This window comes from Ptychodera flava, chromosome 11 (assembly GCF_041260155.1).
Source record: "Ptychodera flava strain L36383 chromosome 11, AS_Pfla_20210202, whole genome shotgun sequence".
NCBI classification, from domain to species: domain Eukaryota; kingdom Metazoa; phylum Hemichordata; class Enteropneusta; family Ptychoderidae; genus Ptychodera; species Ptychodera flava.
In genome coordinates, this window is record NC_091938.1 from 2,421,659 (window position 1) to 2,443,674 (window position 22,016).

The 22,016-nt window shown below is 34.2% G+C and overlaps 1 protein-coding gene across 30 annotated transcripts in view; it reads left to right on the forward strand.

Annotated features, from left to right (window-relative positions):
* The window catches only part of LOC139143248 (A-type potassium channel modulatory protein DPP6-like), a 390,979-nt gene that overhangs the window by 329,112 nt on the left and 39,851 nt on the right, over positions 1 to 22,016 (forward strand). For 22 of the 30 annotated variants that reach the window (XM_070713417.1, XM_070713415.1, XM_070713419.1 and 19 more), the window contains one exon: positions 19,910 to 20,024. In XM_070713417.1, coding sequence (XP_070569518.1) covers positions 19,910 to 20,024 — 115 coding nt within the window. Of the gene's footprint in view, positions 1 to 937; positions 1,172 to 6,079; positions 6,116 to 12,847; positions 12,989 to 13,417; positions 13,850 to 19,909; positions 20,025 to 22,016 lie in introns of those variants that run through there. The other 8 variants (XM_070713432.1, XM_070713435.1, XM_070713421.1 and 5 more) reach the window with 7 other exon arrangements.

Consider the following 22,016-nt stretch of genomic DNA (forward strand, 5'->3'; position numbering starts at 1 on the left):
CATCATTCGGCTTTGAAAAGCATTCGTATCTGTTACATCTATATCATATCTACGCCAAAAAAAACAAAGATTACTTCCTTTTTAACCTTCTTGTAACCATCACTTGATGACATTGGAGTAAAATTCAAAGCGCTCTATGTGATAGCGCCACCAATGCCTCAAGGTTATATTTTTGTTGTTTTTCATTGTAAATCAACACTAGAGGGCTCCCATCAGATACATACTATCAATACAAAGCTGCAGGTGGTTTGTTTTCCCATACCAGTTGACAATATCTAGTACAATTATGGAAGTTCTTGAAAATATTGTATTTTATCTTTGCAGGGACAACTGTGTACTTTAAATGCAAGGATGTTTTATAAGGTATTCATTACTCGTTCTGTGACTGGGCTGAAATTCAGTGACATACTGTGGTACCTGGAAATCTTTAATCAGGATTATTCCCAGCTTGGAAAATAATTCACCGTACATCTATAGACTGAATGTAATTGTTTACATTTTTGAGAGAATTCTTTGTGGTCATACTCCAATGTGAGACACTGTGTTCTGCCCTGCTAGTGTCATGCTTTGTAAGTTGTGTGCAATGATCCAGCAAAAAGATGAGAAGTAGTATTCTCCAGAGATTAGTAAACAAAAGAATGTAAAATAACTTTCTTCCTTGAATGTGGACATTGTACTTTTTTCAACATTATTACTACTGATTATTTTTGCACAATGATCTTCAGTAGCATTGCAAATTTCAAGGTCTTTCATTTCTGGTTTTTCATTAATTTCAAGTCAGCAGATGTACATTTCCTGGTGAACCGTATCATACCATGAATAATCAATAACCATTTGAATAGACTCCTTGTCTTTTCCTCAGCCCTGTTGAATACCTTCTTCGCATACATTGACAAATTGAGAACCTATCAAAAAAAAAAAATTGATCATGGGTTTAGTCTTCCAAAGAAGACATTGCAATAGCCAATCATTGTTTATTTGCTGAACTGAATTCAACCAAATGAGGCTTTGTTTGAAGTGACTATATTAACTTCAGAAGATGAAAAACTAACAGTTGAGTCCGTAGGTGGTATCTGGTGCATATCTGGGCGTGTGTGTGTGTGGCTGGTATGACATGACATACCTTGGTGTTGAAGAATATACCTTCACTGTTGGTTCCAGGAAAGATGAGGTATTGTCTCCAGAGTTTTAATTTCAAAACCTGTTCATTTGATCAAGTGTGTGTGTGTATGTGTGTGTGTGTGTATGTGTGTGTGTGAATGCCAGCAGGTGTTAGCCTTGTTTATCTCAGAGTCGCAATTTAAAGCACTGGTATGCACTGGGCAGTCAGTGCCTGGTCATTACTCAGATAGATCAATATTTTGTCAACATGAGGACATGTGTATTTGCTGTGAAAGAGGACGGGGAATCTTGTTTATCATCATTGTAAATTTCAAGATACGTACCAGTATAGTCCCATTGATTGGTGACTTTCTTGTCAAAAAGTTGCCAGGATTTCAACATGCAGAGTAACATGTAGCTTCTCAAAACATGGGTTACTAATGAACTCTACCAGTTAGGATAGAATTTCGCCTTGGGGACAGACATTCTCTCAAATTTTTACAATTCCTTTCTGATCTACCACTTGTGGTGGCTCATTTTCAAGCTCTTGGAGTAAGAAAAATGTTAATGTTCTTAGTTTTTTGAAAATCAAAAATTTTTATTTTCCTCATAGGGTAAATACAGGGATAGTTTCTCTAGTAGTAGTGTTTGCACTGTTAAAGTCGTAACCCCTGATTTTTATTCTTGATTTTCTAACAGAACGGTTAAATGTTTCATTTCATCAAGGAAAATTTGAGCAAAAGTTTAAAGTCATTCACTTTTGAGGCGCATACTACCTTAATACAAAAAGAGTTAGTGGATGTTTTGCAAAAGTATCATGCCAATATCCGGTAGATTCAGTGCACCCTTGTTTTCATTCAGATTGGTCTGCTTCAGCCTATTCACCCCCGTTTCATTGTAAAAAGGTCCATCTACACCATTGATGACTATCAGTTTGGACCAAACCATTGTAATAAAAGGGTTAATGCATATCAATTGAGTTCTGGTAGAAATTCATGATATCCCATGTACTACCATTTATGACATTTTGAAGCAAATACACAAGTTGAAATCACAGACAATAATTTACCGCAGTTTTTATTCATTGTTTAAAATAGGAGTTGTATTTTATTGTTGTAGCTGTCACATGAAATCTGTTAGAAATTTTCACCAGCAGATTTTAGAATTTGTCAAGTTCCATATGTTAGTAATTACCCTACAATCTATACATGGTAATTAACACTTGAACTATTGCAGTATAGTGGCTAGCTTATCTCTGAATTCCTTGAAACAGGGTTTTAACTGTGGAAATATAGACATGTGTTACATCTAATACAGTATCATATATGCAAAAGTATATTTATGGTTGCTTGCTACTAACAGAAATTTGGACAAATATTTCCTTCACTACCATACATCAAGGTCAGGACCATGCATACTTTAACACTACAGCTTGAGGTTGAGTTGATTATTCAGTGTGTTTGGTATTCAGCTCATCATTAATCATTTGTCACAAAATGCTTTTTTAATTATTTCCCCTCATGTCATTTCAGAAAAGTCTTCTTAAACATTTTTGCAAAAATTTTATTATTTACATATTTATAAGAAAAGTTTAACATAATTCTGAATCAGTGATATTTAAGCAAGTGTTTTTTTTTCTTTTGATATAGTGGTTTTAGATTGTACAAACATGGAAGACATTGAGGCTATTTAAATGTTTTCATGAAAGATTGTCACAATTACCACAAGTCTTCTCAATAAATTGAAAGAATGCTGTGTCCATGGCAAAGCTGAATTTTATAAAATGTTACATACAGCAGCCAAGGAATTCATCAGTGTGGTTTTTCTTTAGTGATGTCCTTCCTGGAAATTTCAATTTCTCCCAGTGCTAACCAATAACATCATGGCTACCAGGCTTTAATTAATTTGCATATCCCATGGCAACCATTTATCACAATTGATATAATTCCCAAAGAGAGTCCATGGTATTCAACCAGCACACAAAACCTAATTACTAATAATTTTTGGTGGATGATTACCGCTAATCTCTCCAATGCGTTGAGTCAATTTCCAGAAATACCGTGACATTTCACATACAAAAGAACAGCCATAGAAAATTTTAGGTCGGTTTACTGAATAGTAATTGCCTTTAATAACTTCTCTTGGCCATTTTCAATATTTCACAACAGTAACTACATGTGGAGTCAATGGGTCTTGGCTCTCAATGTGCTACAAAGTCCCTCCCTGCAGCTGTATCTGCTGCCCTCCCATGTGAAATCTAAATTTTGTCAGAACAGATCATAGCATAACACCTAGTTTGACAGACTCATATGTCTCCAGGGTCAAAGGTTACGAGGGGCTCATTTCAGTGGGCCTTTATATATATTTTATCATGGCTATTCTGGGTGTATAGTAATTTCGAACATCAATTTAAAACTCCTGGTCCCAGATCGCATTCTCCGTCTAATTGACCCCTCAGCAGCCTGAGTTCACACAGGCCAACGTAATTTACCCCTAGAACTCAGAATTAATCGCTCTGAGTTTTATGACTGCATTGCAGGGTCTGCAAAGGACAAGTCACTTTAATCTCACTTAGTCAATGAATGAACTAGAATTTCTCAATCAGGCTAGCAGTACAGCATTGGAAATCCAATTCTGCAGGTTCATTGTACACATGATATAACTGAATTTTACATGAACTTTGACCGAAAATCTAGTTCTCAATTTTGTTTGTGCCAATAACAGAAATTAATAGTTTTGCAGTATGCCTGTTATTGTTGTTACCCTTTACAATTCACATCATTTTTCTGAAAATAACCTGGCTCACCATTTCAGCTGTGCACGCATATACTCACTCGATAAACAGCATCCCCCACTGAGGTGATTCCATATGGTCACAAATTTTACATATTCTGTTTGTGTTTTAGCAGTATTTTACAGTGGATTAAATTGTGTCAAGGATGTTTACTTTTGATCAATGATGGTGTGGTTTTAGTGTTTTTTAGGAAAAATTCCTGTGGTATAAATCTGCAGATGTATGCATCTCTGTCAGCCTTTCATTAGTTTGGAAATCATTTTCAGAATATCCGCTGTTTGTACTCTGATGTTAAGATGTCTCTTTTTACTCAGAGTTAAATATACACTGTAGATCACTGTCACCTGTTGAGGGATGTATATTCCAGTAGTTCTAAATGTTGTCATTTTCATCAGACTGTGTCACCATCATTACTGATCGTTACTGTCATCATTGTGGTCGTGTTTATATGAGAGTATCATAAAAATTGTATAAATTGTAGTTGGTGATTGCAACGCAAAGCTGTCTCACCTGATGCATGCCATTGGATGCGTTGTCAGGCAAAGCATGTTGCTAACATCCAGGCATTTTGCTTATATTCATATCTCACATTAATTATTGTATTACATGTTTTTCCACATGATAATTTTTTTCCAATTTTCTAATATTAACTTCCAATACTGTTCGTACATCATGTACATCCTGGTTACCACTTATTCAGTCATTTCCAGTTGAATGTATGAGGGTGTTCATTTTCCACAAACCATGGCAACCATTCGCTGGATCATATCCATTTATGAAAAGGGATGTCCAGCCTCTGCTATATATGTGGTGATAACTTCATTTCAATCAGAATTTCCTACTCTCTTGAAAATTATTTAGCTCCATTAAAATACATGAAATGGAATCAAGATCAATGTTTTTGAAAAATAAGACATTTTTTCAAACTCTGCCCAAATTATTGCTGGTATGTTCAATGTTAGTGAACTGTAAGATTGATTCCAAATTCCAAATTGTTTAAGGTAGTTAATGCTTTGAAAATGAACTTAAACTTCTGCTCAAACTTTCTTCATGCAAAGTTCAATCATTCTTTTTCAAAACCAAGAATAAATATCAGGAGTCACCATGCAAATTCTGTCACTAGAGAAACACATTAGCCAATATTTAGAGATATTTGATATTCAAAATGGCCGCCATCCCTGTGTTATCTGTGTTGGGGAAAACAAACATCCAGATTTTCACAATACTAAGCCAGTGAAAACTTTATTTCCTCTGTAAACTTCAAAGTGAAGCTCATTTGGGGTAGGCCAAAAGAATTATCTATCCTCGAGGCATATTCAATTTTAATTTTGTGAAAACAAAACAATAAGATGCATCTCCAGACTTTGGTCATCTCAGAACTTAAAACAGCATTTGAAAATGGTATTGTTTGATAAAGTTATCAATAGACCAAAATATAAAGCAAAACACTTTGCGGAAAACAGCGACTTTTCATCAGATATTGAGTAAGCTATCCCATGATCCTTGGTGTGACATCCTGTCATAATTATAGTGGTATTCAGTTTCAAAATTTTGCATGTTGCTGCAAGAAAAATGCAAATATTTGTTGTAAATAAGATACAGGAGCCTTTGAAAAGAGAATGTAGGGAATATAGTTGGTTCTCATTAAGTGTCTAATATCTGTGTACTGGAAATTAATTGATATAAAATTCATAACAAAGAAAATATTGTGGATGAGGTCATTTAGGGGCCATGACTGGACAGGTACCAAGCATTTAGCATCGGAGATGTGACTGTGTTTTATAGTAAGAGTATCCACATGTTGCTAATGCTAAAATCTTTGGCCTCCTAAATGTTTATTTTGTTCTGCTTGGTGTTTATGATACTACCACAATGTCATACACAAAGTTGGGTTAAACCATTATATCGTAAAGGGGTTAAAGCTTAAGCTGACGTGGCTTAACTGTAATCCTAGAGGGTCAAAGGTCATTAAGCCTTTTGGCGCCATCTGTTATGTTGTACTTATGAACTGCAAAATGCTCACAAGTTACAGAAAATAAATTATTTGACGAGTGGACAGGAGATAAAAAGATGGCATTCATCTATTTTTGTTCCTGCTGGAATGACATTAGATGGATGGTCTAGCTACACTCATTTTTTCTGTGAAGCAGCTATTTTGGGCAGAATTTCAGAACTGATTGGCGACAGATTGTTTCTGTCATGGATCGACGAGGTTACTCGGTAGGTGATTCAATTCATCAGGATAAATTTAAAAAATTAAAATCGTTCTGTTCAAATGGAGTATTCCAGTCATTATTACTGTGTTCATCAAAGTTAAATAGCCATTGTGTAATCATCAAACTTGAATGGCAATATATAGTCTGAGGTGCAATATATTCATTCTCTTGACATTGTGAATAATATTTTATGCAAATTTGCAACTTAACATCACAATCCTGAATGCTCAGTTTTGTGATAAAGTTTTGTGTCTGTCACAATGGCTTTCCCAGAAATTTGTGAAAACTATATTTTTGAAAGAAATTTTCTTTCCGTATACTGCAGATTGAATATTCTTAGGGGTTATACTATGCTATGTGGCACATTTTTTTGAAATATTTTTTTTTTGTACAACATCTTGTAAAAATTGCAGAAATGAAATTCTTCTTGCATTGGTATGGATACAGATTAAAATACATTGTTCAAGAAAAACAATTTCTTCAGATTCATTTCACTGTCCTTTATTTATAAGTTGTTTTGCTGTATTTTGCCAAATACACCATATTCAGTTGAAGGAAAGGGCATTAACAAAATACAAATTTATTGCCTGGCCTCAAGGCAGAGGTCATGATCAGTACGTCTACCATTTTTAGCTGACCTCCAGTTAAAATTAGATAATTTTTTATATATTATTATTCAGCTATTTTTTCAGCAAGAATCTAGTCTGTCACTGTGCCCGACAATAGCTAAGCTTTTCAGCCCAATACAGCACCATCCAAGAATTAAATTGGACGAGTGTGCTGAATCTCCTGTTAAGACTCTAAGTCTTTCTGAACTTTCTGAGTTGATATAAATAATCAAATGTATGCACACACCATGTACAACATTTTACACATTTTACAAGTACCAGGATTAAAACAGAAATATTGCGTGAGAGCTTTTGAAAGAAAGGCTTGAGTGATGATTTGTGTTAAATATACGGTGTGTTCAATTAAGCCGTACAGAGAAAGTCTAGAATCCTATGATCACAGCTGCTTGCTCCTGACCAACTTTATAAATCAACATTGATTGTAGAAACTGCAATATAATATGGATGATTTATTGCATAATTGTAGTCATCATATATCAACTTAAATTATTAATTTTGCAAAAGTTTCTTAAGGCATGTTTCCATAAAAACACTGTGTGAGGACCAATGCTTTGATGACTAGTTCATTTGTAAAAATAATATTTTAAGCTTACCGGTATGATGACATGGTTTGTTATGTCAAAAGCTCTTTTGTCAGAAATATTGAAATTTAATGAAAATTAAGATAGCTGATATGTTGGTTTTTATGCTAGTTTGTGAATATGAAATAAATGTCTTTTACTTATAGGAGTTGCATAGACTGTGCTATTGTGATGATAATTTCAATATTTGAAGAAGAAAATTCCTCATAGGATAATCTGCAGCTACGTCATTGTTATTTACATCAACTTAAGATAGCTATAAGTCCAACAAATGAAATCTTCATCTTACCGTACTTCCTATCATTTCATTCACACTTTTATTTCCGTAATTAAGTCTTATCTGCTGCTTTAAATGTCACATTTCCTTCACTGTTCAGCTTTTCTATTTCCAGTTCAGTAAACTCTTGGAAACTCAGCTGGTTTCCTGTATGTTTTTGATCTTCACTCAGTCATTATTTAATTCGCAACAGTAAATTTGTTCAATTTGAAAGAAATTTGTGCTGCATTTCCTTATTGAAGTTTACATAGACCTTGTTGTCAGGCTCTAACTGTAGGGCATGCTGAGTTTTTGTTGATGTACAAGCAAGATACTTTGTGCTTCACAATTGATACTACTACTGTATTTCCACAGCTCTGCAGAGCTAAGTTATCTCACAATGAAGCCAATATCATGCACCGTGAAGTTCTGTATATCTTCGTTTTAGGTAAAAAAACTATGGGTAATTTTGATAAAATCAGAATACCCCTTGCATGGCAGTGTGCTATAACTGTGATTTCATGATCACAAATGTGATCATAAAATATATCTAAAAAGTGAGAAATTTTTAGCATGTGGTAAAAGACTTGTTTAGGAGCTGGCATTCATATTTTAATTTTAATTTTTCCTAACCAGACGGTAGATACGTATGCATATTTATGGTTTTATGTACCTTTATAATAAATACAAAATTATAACGGTATATGATAAAAAGCTTCACGCCATTTTAAGAATATTTCATTAAGTACAAAAATTCATTATGTGCAGGTATTGTGATGGTCTGTATATCAAAACTTTCTACCATCCTCATTTTCCAACCATGTATGAATGTGCAAGTAAATGAGAGAAGTTTTGACAAGTATTTGTAGAATTCTAGCTGTTAGTATGCCATGAAAGGCTTGTAGATTGTATCTCATGGCCAGATATGCAGATTCTTTATCGTGAAAGGTTCATTAGTTTGCAATTATGCAAATATTATACACTTATTAACATCTTAATTGAGGTCTCTTACATCCAGCTGTCATCTACTTTGAGAAAATCCTTCACAATGACACATAGCTTTGCTATCTTGTCTACACCTTTGTTCTGATTCGACAAAATCGTGCCACAGCTTATTTCATGAATTCTGTTAAGTCAGGTGACTTTAAAGAACACTTACTATACTCCATGAAAAACCAAAAATTTGACAAATTTTACTTTTTCATCCATGCCTGTGTGATTTTTTAAATTCCCTCTAAAAAAGTTAAGAAAAGAGGTTTATAAAAAGAATGGTTGTGAAAAATTGTATGAAATTTGTTGAAATATTTAATCTTTCTAAAAAGGAAATAATGAACAGTCATATAAAACAAACAGGCGTGTTTTTCATCTCTATGGAGCTTCCTGTTTGATGCTAAAATTAGGACTCTGCCTTTCCCTTTTAGATTTCCATTAGCCCCCAAGGAACTAATTAATACTCCCTGAGTGTTTGAAATTCATTTCCTCCCACACTTTTTTATTTTTTGATGTTTTTTCTATCATTTTGAATAAAAAGGCCAGCCAACCTGTGATGACTAAGCTGAGTGAAATTGGAAACTTGTATATTACTGTTGAACATATGGAAGATAAAACCAATTGAGTCATGTAATACCTAAAACATCATGTCAACAAAATGTTTCTTAATATACATCATTTAAATGTTTTTTAAAGTTATTTGACATTATTATACAACAGATGAAAATTAATTATTTTTATCATATAACTTTTATGCAGTGTGTCATAACCCAGTGTCTCTTTCCATATGTCATCCATGTTCTATTTCCGTATGTTTTATATGCTAGCTTCCAATGTCTTCTATGTGCAGTCTCTGTCCATATTCTTCCATTTTAGTTGTAGTCTTGTTGCTGGTATATCACCATTAAATATGTTATAGTGAAAAATATCAACAGAACAATACAATAGAATGAAGACAAATAAGAACATATGTTCAGTGTTGTTGTGCTTAAGTGCCATGTGTCTTGTCATGTGTAACTCTATCATATTCCCATATTATCCTAATACCTATTCAGATCGTAATGCAACAGTTTTTGTGGTAATATTTTTTTTCAAAAATTATTTCAACGTGAAAAACATCACTGTATTTTGTCTCACTGGGTGTACCTAGATATATGGGTAGATCAACAAGGCACAGATAATAATGAAGAAGAAATTTACTTGAAAAACCACTGCAATGGTGTTAAGTAATGCTGATCAAAGAGGCAATGGAAGACTGTCACTTGTAGACGGGTTTGATGAAAAACAATGAGGCAAAGATTTGCCATTAATTCATATAGTTAGGGTCCAGCAGGGCCTCAACCCTATACAGGAAAGAATATTTCAGTGTCACAGAGGTGTAAAACATTGATGTGAAAGCATCAGCTGATGGAACAAAGTGTCAAGACTATGATGACACATTATCTTGTGTTGTTACTTTTCTCACATTGTAGCGGACTGTTTTCCGGCCAAGGTGTTTGTTAGCACATTCTGCCACCTGAGGAAGCGACACGGAAACCCCCAAATCGTTTCTCAAGATAAATGCAATTGCATCTTTTAAAGAAATATAAATACGTCAAGTGGTTTGAACTATAATCAATCTATTTTCTGACTTATCTGTCCCTCTGATAGCAGTGAAAACGTCAGAGAAATGCCTTCATACAAAGCCGAGGAAACGATGGATGATCTTTCATGGCAGATATGACACCATCCACCTCCAGTACGGTGCTTGTTGCCAAGCAACAAGTTTATTTTCCATGTACCACAAAACCTTCATCAGTGGTCGGAATCAATTGTACCCACTTCAGTGAGTCCCTATGGTGGATTTTGCATAATCTGTTACCACGGTAGCGTGATGAAGATGATAACGTTATTACTTTTCCCTAGTGAGTTCACTCCATCAAAAGCCATAGTCAAACAAATTTGTCAAATGCTATGATCAAAACTTATTACAGCTGTAGCTGTCATAAATTACAGTAGAAAATGCCTTGACATCTAGCTGATTACAGGTGTGACTTAACAATGTGTAAAGCAGCAGTACTTGAAAACCCACTAGTTTCATGTCTGTGTTTTTCTCCACTCTGCTGTCATGTATCTTTCTGTTAAAATCTGATACAGAGTAAAACACAGATTCTTTTGTTTTCCTGCCAAATGCCAATTCAAAGTAGCAGTGGAAGTGAGAAGCTTCATCTGTCAGTACAGACAAACATGTTCTTTATTCAAATAATCGCTATAGCCAAATCAACTCTTGTCTGTTTTGCTGTTATTACCGTCACCAGCTATACATATCAAAGGAAGTTCAGAGATGCTGTACGGAAAAAGTGATTTTTCTTTTTTCCATACTTTTTTATGGCTGTCACATGGTTCTTCCATCAAGGGACATTTGTTGTGATATGTTCAGAATTAATTTGTCTATTTAGTGGTTGTGCTGCTTTGGAAGAAAGATGGCACTCATTTTGACTTAATGAGGAAAGACCACAAGCTGACAGATAAATGAAGTTCAGCAGAATAGATATGTTGACTTAGCTATCCCGGTAGTTTCCCAATCACTGTGATTAATCAGTACTGCTTGCTTGATAAATTGCACTTGCTTGTTCAAGAAATGGACCAAAATTAACACAGCTATTGTCCGATATAAATGCAATCTGTGGGTATTCACTGACAATACAATGCTTTCTATCAGGTTTTTAAGTTCTAGAAATGCTGATTTATAGTTTCATTTCCGTGGTATTAGCCCTATTTAGCATTTTGTGTCATATACAGAGATATTACAAATGATTACATTCACCTTGGCTTGATATTTTCACTATTACTTTTTTGAATTTTTGACTTTGTAGTGGTGAATTGTACAACAGGTGACTGCAGGTAGACATCTGGGGATTCTTAATCCTGATGGTAGTCTTCTATTGACTGAAATATTTTATTCCAGTTTTGGCCTAGTATCTATATCAGTGCATGTTGAAACATTTAAATATGTGGATACCTGATACAGACATGGAACTGTGAGATAGATTATGTTATTCAAGGAACTTATCTTCCATGTTCTATATTTAACACCACTATCAAATGACTGATTAATATTCATGAGAAATTGAAGTTACCATACGGGTACATTTCCAAACATTATTCTTTTCCCCTTTATGATTTCATTATTCAGCACAAAACAAAAATAAAAAATAATTTCACCATAGTCCAATCAAGTGTTGTGAAAGTGACATCAGCATACATTAATGTTATTGCAAATTGATTGAAATCATCCAAACACAACATTATAGTATTGTGTTTTCATACTTCAAATTTCAATATATATTTGTATTGTTTGAGGTACAGTTTGAATTTGCAAGAGAATTTCATCAGGTGAGAAGCTGGATATTAATATTGTAAAATTTGTCACGTTTAGGCTGTATTTCCTCTCTCCAATTAGTGCTTGTGTTTGCACTGAGAAATCTCACAGCTGTTGTCCATCTCAAAGTTTGCCTTTTGTAAAAATGATCAGACCTCTTGCTTGAAAAGCATGAAAATCTGAACAACAAATGATTTGCTGCATTCCAGAGAAGAAATGTAATAAGGTGAGGTGAAAAAGTTGTTTGTTTCTGGGAGCATCTAGAGTCTTTTTCGCTTCAGATAAACCCTTCATTAGAAAAGATGAGTAGCTTTGCTTGGTATTAAACAATACATATATCTTCAACCTGTGAATGGTGTTCTCACATTTTTTGATAAACAGTTCCATTTTACTGTCAAGTGTTGTCAAATTATGGAGCAGAGTGGACAGTATATCTTTTGAATGGACATTGCTTTATTAAAATTGATGTGTCTGTCTTTCCTTGCATGATTCTGGGAAGAATTACTGTTTTTACATCATCCATGATTCATCCGTATGATGTATTTCAAAACACAAAGATGCAAGGTACCTGCAAGCCCCAGGACAGCCAATTAATAGAGAACAGCCTCATTTTCAGAAAACCATGAATATAATTAGCATCTCATTATCATATCATTAGTATGCAGGGATACTGAGAGACAGTATCCAACACTGCTCAAATTTGTTGGAAGTGTCTTGTTTCCATGGTAACCATTGGAGTCGGCATGGTGAAACTGAATTTGCATATGAAAATGTGCACTTGTCTTCATGTGTGGTCAAGAAACCCCCACCCCCTTCCCAGGAAGCCCAGAAAGTCTCAATGTTAATGAACTGAACGTCACAGAGAGGATTCATCAGCTAATAGGTATAATATAGACCATAGATAAGGCACATTGTGTTCAATCCTTCTTCTGATGGTTAGAGTAGCCGCATCTTCTCCGTCTCTTCTCTCTTCCACGTCTTTTTTCGTAAAGCTGTTCATTGTCTCTCTCAAGACTTTCTTCTTTCTTCAGTTGCAGTTATGCCTGATCTTGAGAAACAGGTACGACTTCTTAGATTTCAAAGCTTTTTTTCCTTCATGTTGTTCCTTTTAAAATCTTCCACGATATCCAAGATATAAGGCAATCCAAAACATATATTTGCCATCTAGTAAACTGATATTTTGTGAAAGTTGTTTCCAGGTTCCTTTATATTCAGATCACAAAGTGATTTCACCTGTCTGAAAAAAGGCACTTTGTCACAAAAAATTTTGATAGGGCTAAAATTTTCTAGTTAATATAATTTGTAATTTAGGTTTTCATTAGTACTTCTTCATAATTACAAAGTTAAATTTTAATATGTCACATTAATTCATTTAAGAACAATGCCGCTTTCAGTGACGTAGCAACTAGCTATCGTGTAGCCTTTCAGAGGGATTAAAATAGCCCTTTGTTATTATCGATATTAATATTGAAGGCTATAATAATACAATGTACTGGGTGTCAACACGGCACACAGATGCCTGTAAGGCAGTGTAAGCACACTGTATGCTCCATATGGCTGGCTGGCCCAATCTGTTTAATGTTTTCTGCTAAGTAGACCACTGTAGCCATATTTTTACTTGTGTGATCCACAAAGGGAAAGTGTGGGGCCTGGACTTTGGCTGCTATTTTGGAATAACAGTACGTAGAGTTCAGTTGCCACATCTAGCAGTATCTAGGTGTTGAACTGAGGAATATCTGCATCTATACGTGAGGATTTCCATTCTGTGATAATTCTTTGGAGTTTGGATTCTGCATCGTGTGTGTGTAATTCACCACTTAACGAGTACAATTTGTGTGGAGACTTTCTACGGACAATGTCTGCTATTCCAGTTCACAACCATTCTGGCTCTGAGGATAAAACCTCATACCAACAGGTTAATGTAGGTATATCTTACTGGTTATCAAAAGCTTTTGCACAATCTTTCTTCTCCTGAAAAAATGAAGTATCCTGTTCATGAGCCATCTACAGTATCATCTGTGGTGTGTTGTTGAAAACAAAGAATCAACGGTGGCTGGTGAAATTGAAGTCTGGTTTTGGATCATTAAACTAATCCATAGATGTTGAAGGTTTCTGTCAATTTCTGTAATTATCATGAAGATAATTTCCGATATCCCTAATCTCGCTTCTGGCAGATGCTATTTACATGTCAAAATGACCAATACCCATGAAATATGAACCTCAATTTTGTAGCCTCAAATTTGTCTTGACCACCAGATGATAATGCTTCAGTTCAACACAAAGAGATAGTAATTTTCTACTCCTAAATGTGTCTACCAGTACATTGTATAACACTGTATCGACTTCACACTTTCTCTAAAGTTTAATTGTGAAAATGCTGTTAGTGTCCAAGAAAGAAAATAAGTTGTAAAACAGATGAAAATATTTAAAACATGCAGGCTATAGTGTTATATCAAAGTATACAGAAAACAACAATGTTTTGGTGATAACGTATCTATACATGAATCATTTCAAAGAAGCGTTTTTTTAAAGTTTTCAAATTTTCATTTATTACAGACAGTAAAAGATAAGCAATTTATGTCAGAGTCAGTTTCATCTTGATACGGTATTTTGATATTGTAGACATCCGAGGTAGAACAGGGTATGATCTGAAAAATTAATGCTATGTGTTGGATTATTTAACAGTGCATTTTGTAGCAATTTGAATTCGGTTACGCCAAAAGTGAATTTTGAAATTGCTCTATCCTTCTGTAAATTATATAAATGCAAGGTATTCATTTCATTCTATTCAGCTCCATCTCACATAGCTGTCAAATTACCATTAACTCAAAGTTACTGGTAGGATAATGCAATGTTAGTTAAACCACAAGAGGTTTGTAAAATATTGGAATGAACCAATCTCATATAGGGGTGTTTTAGAAGTATTTGCACAGTTGCAATAGCAGGAATGTGTTGTAGCAGGTCTTGCATACAGATATTTGGGAAAGATATGCACAAGCTATTTTTGTGATATAAAATTGTGATACAATGAGAATAAAGATACAGGCAAGCTTTGTACATCAATGATGAAATAATAAAATCAAACAGATTTTCCCTCACATCTCTATATTTGGCTCACACCATTTCTATCAATCAAACGATCCAATTAAGTAATGTGTGAACATGCCATTAGCAAGTTGTAATTTCATCTAAACAATTGAAAAAGGTTGATCATAATTATTGTAATATCAAATAACACCATGGCCTATCCCTTTCACTGTGGCTACCAGTATAATACATGTAATGAGTTCATAACAGATGTTGGACCCTGGCAAGTAACAAAACAGTGTAGATCTCTTTCCTACATGTTAAACCTTCTGCAGCATTCAATTTCTAGAATCTGATATTGCAGTTATGGATTTGCAAGCAACTATCATAAAAGCGGAAAATACCTCCCTATTTCTATTCCCACTTTGTCAAAACGTAGCAAGGGACTTTGTCAGTCTTCACAACAAATTTTCAATGTTTGATTTTACAATGCAACACTGAAATGATGAATAAACATCTACAGATGAGCATTCAATACTGACCAAACCAGTCTTTCAAAAAGTTCTCTTCAAAAACTGTGAACTGAGAAGTGTAAGGCAAAAGAATCGTGGATCGTATTGCAATTACACACTGTCTTTTGTCTGTATTGTGTTTCTATCAAAACATTACAAGTACTTGTAATGCTTCATCCAGTTTCTGCCCTAATCTACAGAAATTTCATGCATTAAGTAAACTCTCTTTTCTTATTGTTTTGTCATATTGGCAAATAGTGTACAGCAATACAGAAAGCATTATTTGCTTTTATTATAGTGCCGCAGAAAATGAACAATGGAGAAATCCCTGTCCAATCATTTTGCAGTTTGAACTTTTGGTGGGGATGCAATATTGCAAGTTTTTTAACTTTCAGTCAATTTGAATATTGATTACAGAAAAATCATAGAAGTGAGGTGAATACAGCATTGCAAACCTCAAGCTCACCTGTCCATATATCATGGATTGAAATTACGTATCTGTATACCGGTAGTATGTTAACAACATTCTCTGCTTATGGCTGGTCTAGGTATTGAACAAAATTTTTAATGTTTGATGAAATTATACCAATGGAACATTCCATCCTCTCCTACAAACACCAATCAATTTATCAGATATCAATTTGATATTCTGCTATCAAACTTCAAAGTTATATGTCAATCTGATTTTCTGTGTTCTCATAAGGTTCTCTGGCAAACCCTATAAGAAAACTGTCATCTATATGCCTTTCCAGAGTGTCAATTTCTTGTAAAATAGATTTCATAGTATGAAACATAATTGCACCCAAAATGATAGCTGTTTTCTCTCTAGTGAGCTATAATCTGTACAAATTTAGACAACTGTCCTCTCCATAGGCTGATAAAAAATGTTATACTCAGGAGTTCCAGAAATTGTTTCATTAAACGATAGCATCTATTAATTGTTTTAGGTACCGGTATATGTGCAATACATCAGTGTACAGCTGTAAAATGACTTTGTTTGAATAATAAAATGATTTTAACTTCTGTCCATCTTTAAATGCTCCTAATTGCTATTCAGCTGTTACTGTTGAATTATATAGTACTAGCAAATTGAAAGCTTGTCAGGAAATTAATGAGAAATACTGTATAAAACATTCATTGTGCAGGCAGTAATGAATTTGTATGATTTATTCATACACACAGAGTACGGAGCTTTAAACAGTCATGAATTCCCACACACAAAGTACAGGGTTTTAAACAGTCATGAAACCAACTTTATTCGAAAGTAAATAATCATATATCACCTACAGCAAGCAGGACAGTGCTTCAATGTTACCGTTTAAAATTGATATTTTGTGGCAATATTTTTTTAAAAATTATCATAGTTTTTGTTGTTCTCTCAAAAAGTGGACTTTGAGTTCAAATGCCAGTTCAATGTGTTGTATCTACAGTCATCTCACCCTGCTAAGAATGTTAGAATTCTCTGTTTTTTGAAAATTCAATGGAAACAGTGGTAATGGAGACCATCTTGTCGCACTGTATCTATGGTCAGTTATATGATTAGTGTTTCTCTGCTCTTAAAACATCTGTTCAGGCATTATGGTCTACTCAGTACCGCCTATCAAAAAAGATCTAATGGTTTAGGTGGAAGGAGTCACAACTATCAGTGGTTTTAGTGTTGAACAGAAAATGACATTAAATGTTAAAAGTACTTTGAAGGTACACAAGTGTTCATACCCTAACTACCAAAATGGAGACGATTTTAGTAGCAATCGGAGAAGTGGAATTTTATTCCAAGGGAGAAAAGCAAATAAACCTCTGTGATCTGCTCTGAAAACTATCTAGGGAAAGTTTTATTCCATTGTGATAAAGAACAAATTTATTTCTGTTCAGCAAGAAATTGTCTACTTCCAAACCAGCTAACCAAATGATCAGCCATCAGATTGGCATGGTTGAGCTTCTGTTTCTAACATGGTTGGCAGACTGTGTCAGCAGTTTGCTAGATCTAGTCCTGCCCACCTGTCAAATGTGCACTGACTGATTCATAGTCAACACATCTGGGGCAGTGTACATTTTAATATTCATAATCATATGCAAATGAATTGCTCTTACAATGCAATTCAAAATGAGTCGGTCAATTGCTTGATTTTTGTTTTTGCTTTTTTAATGAGCCAATATATTGACAAGACTTTTTTTGACAACATTGATTGTTGGGACTACTTCCTGCCATGAATTTTAGATAGCTACATGGCAGATGGTGTGACATCTTAGACAGGCTTAGCCCATCATTTATGAACACCCGGCATTACTTGGTGGTTACAGACAGAGGAGTCTTCATGTCACTGTATTTCTAAATTTCAGATAATTTGTGAGGTTCTTTCATAACATGTGTGCGTAAGTCATGAATGATCTTTTTCGCCCGTATTGATTGGAATGTAAATGTACTTTAATTATAACAAGTATAATGGCGGACCAATATTACAATCATCAATAATGTTTCATCAAAGGATTGCTGTACAAAATTCATACCAATTACTGTCACCCATCCTATACCCTTGCCACAATTTGCATTTCTTTTCAGTTTTACATATTTCAGAGTAAGGCTATCTAAAGATTTTATCAGCAAATATGTCTTCGCATGCCTTCCTGTTCTCTGAGAGAGCATACATTTATCCATTGTTAATATTAATCTCTTGTAAAAACTCTCCGTAGTATTGTTTTTCTATTCTCCTTGGGAATATGTAGTTTCAGTGTACTACAGAGATACACGTTTAAAGTTCAGGCTATAATAAAGGAAGGACCATTGTCTTTGACTTCCTTTTAATTTTTGAGTGAGAGTTGACAAATGAAAACAAAAAAGTTGACGTACACCATGATTTTAACCAATCAATCCAGCTGGTGCATTTCTACCTAATAAATGTCACACAGTTGCAAAAAGTGATACATGTAATTATTCCTAAATAGCTGTGAATCCCAAACTGCAATAACAGATAATTTAGACACTTTAGTTTTTGTATTTTCAATCATGACCAAATGACATCTAACATACACATACCACCACTACGCTTATCAGCATTTCATGAGGACTACCTTTTGCTTCAGTTATCAGTAATTCTTCAGATATGGATGTTATTCTGATATTGTAGCCTTTAAGTCTAAACCAATGGTGTATTGCCCACCATGTTTTGACCTGTAAATGATGAAGATTTTACAAATGAAAAATTCATCAAGCATTGTCCAATTAATTTAAGTTACATGTTTTCCCATCTGCTGTCTGTATTTCATTAATTTTTATCAGTCATGGATGGTGTAATCGCTCACCAATTAGTATGTATGTTGTTAATTGTAATCGGATAGAGTACAGTTACTACTGTTTTAATGAGAGAAATGTACAGGTATGATTGTTACGGCTTCAACAGGGTCATAATTATGCACCTGATACTGTTTGGACTGAGTCAGTCTCATGACACTGTAAAACTTTGAGCGTTTCTGTATTGCTGGAGTAGGTGTCTGCACACTGTTTTTTCATTGTCATTATTTCTTATCGCCGACTTGCCACATTTCTCAGAGAAAAGTTTGCCCCAAAACGACAGGAAATTTACTTGAATCTCTAATCTGAGCTAGACTAAATTATCTCGGCAACTATGTATGTGTGTTTCTTCCGCAATGAAGGAAAATAGGAAATGTCGTCATCAGTGTTAGAAGAAGTCTAATAAATTTACCACTTGAACTTTATGAACCATGCTGATGGATCTTTGAATGTGTTTTCCGGTGAGTTCCCTTGTGAATTGCACATACAGAAGTAAAATTGGTGTGTTGAAGTGTCCTTTGTATTGAAAACATCACTGGGCTTCTTTCATCTCCATTTTCTAGAGTGTTGTTACTTTATCCGCAAGGGCTGTACAAAGGGTGTTCACTTACCTGACACTAATTGGCAGGAAAGGTAGCTGTAATCTTCAGTCTTGCTAGGGTTTTACTGACAAATGGGATCATATATCTGCCAGTTTTATAATGCGTGGTGGGCAGGATCACATTACCAGGATGAATGTATCAATATTAGAAGTAGAATATGATATGATAACAATTATTGTGCATTGTACGTATCCCTCAACCTCACATTGTTTAAATTGAAAGCAATATATAGTATGTTTCAGGAAATGTATTGCAATGAAAATTCTAAAGTATGGTAAATAAAAGATGATACCATATTAATAAACATTGTGTATTAATTTTTTATGACTATAAACATATGCTCATGTATGTATATATGGATGTGTGTTTGTATGTGTGTGTGTGCGTGTGTCCCATTCTTTATGTTATCCAAATATTCAGTGTTCAGATGTGCTGAATTCTGTTTTAAGTGGATGGTTTTGGGATGATATTTCTTTGTAACCCCAAACTCCAGGGGAAAACTATTATAGTTGTCCTACCATTCCTGATTGCTATTCTCTGCTTGATTTCAGGAGCTTGTTGGCAGTAACCCCACTCAACGGAACTGGCGTGGAATAATCATAGCATTACTTGTCATTATTGTCATCATTTCATGTGTTGCAGTGGCTGTCAAGCTTTCCGCTCCAGGTAACATCAATTCTTATCAATCCCTTTTACAGTCTCAATCATTTTTCCGAATCGTATCTCGCCACATTTCAAATTTGGATGTGAACATGCATGGTTTGTTTTTACGTCCAAATTTAAATCATGAAGTAAGTATATGGAGATTTGAAGTGATCATTGTGGAGTGATATATTCCAACAATACAATTACATTTCCAAGCCAGCACAAGCTCTTCAAAAAATTCAATGATCCTCCGTGCATTTTGTGGGGATTTCTTCTTCCACTTACCACAAACTCAGTTGTCTTTCATGATGATCTCTGCACAACAAATATCGATGTATTTTTTCATGGAGATAATTGCATGAAACAATGTTGAATCTCACTGCCTGTATGAAAACCGTCATCTTTGCTCAGTGATCACTGTTAAATCACCACGAGTGTACTCTTTAGACCTTATTTTCCTTTTTTGTGATAATATGAAATTGGTGAAATTAATTTTGCTCCTACACTTTTCTGTATTTTCTTTGTGTGCATCAAAGTTTCCATGATCTGTGTCGTTGTTGGTATTTGTCCTGTCTTGACATTCTGCATTTCTGATTCTGCTGTGGATCCGTAAAACCAATTCCCTGCAGATTTTGTTATCCGTTTTTTTCTTTCTCAGTTCAAAGGTCATGCAACTCCAGAATGCATTGTGCAATCATATGATATTTGTGAATCTCCATGGTGTAAAAACCAGCAAAAAGTGTTTACCTACGGAATGTAATATTAAATATAGTTTAGGAATGACATGCAGAAATTTCCAGTATGAAAGCTGAAAATTTGTTTGTATTTTAAAACAATGATTTAGAGAAGCTGCAATGCATTCTGGAGTCACATGTGGCTTTGATACAGTGACTGTTTCCTGTTTCTATGCTGTTTGTGTTCAGTAAATATTTCAGTGTTCTATACCTGTCACTGATAATATTCTATCTCAGAAATAATTTTCTTTTTACAACTTTAGCCTTGCCTTCCTAATCTACCTCTCTCCTCTGTTTTGTTCTATAAATAATTCAACAATAATTCAAGCCATATAAATGGAATTTAACATTTTTTGAATAAGTCTCATGCATGATCTTAAATATGAACAGAGACTAACTAATCTTATTCACTAAAGTAATGTTCACTATTATATTTCCAATCAGTTCTTCTCAATATCAAAGTCTGAAAGTGTTTAGTATTTTACAACAAATATAAGGAATTTTAGCATAGTTGTATCATTTTCATATCAAGTTCAACTGTGAAAGTTGCATATTTTTTCACAAAGCACATACAAAGTTATTGAATTATCACATATCATTGCATAGGATGGCAGCAAGAGTAACATGTTGTAGGGTCCTCGAACAACAGTACCAAACTGCAATTATTACATAATAAACATTTCTATTCACAAAATGACATTTGTCTTTTTAAATCATAGTGGACAAGAACAAGGTAGCAAAACTGACTGTATTTGTCACGTTGTAAATGTGCTTCAGAACATAGATTCTTTCAGTTCAATCACGGCAGCTAACACCTCCCCACTAGTTGTGTACAAATTTCAACACATTTCTCCTGTAGATTTCTCAGACCGAACATGTATAATCAATACAAATTTAATTAACTGGTCTCTTGTGATTTCAAGTAAGGTTGTGTAATTGTGTAATACAAGGGTTGTTTCAACAATGAACGTGAAGATGTACATGTTTATATGGAAAGGAAAGTCTTCTTGAGCATTAGTTTAAATTTACATTTGAGCATGTACAGATTAACAACTCTATGAATGTTGTGTCATAATTTTACAAATCAGTACAAAGTGCCATTACTTTGAAAACAGTAAACCATCGTAATGGTCAACTTTTGGATTTATTTAGGTTTAAATGTTTGTTGTAATTAATCATTTCATTTCATTATATATATATATATATATATATATATATATATATATATATATATATATATATATATATATATATATTTTTTTTTTTTTTTTTTTTTTTT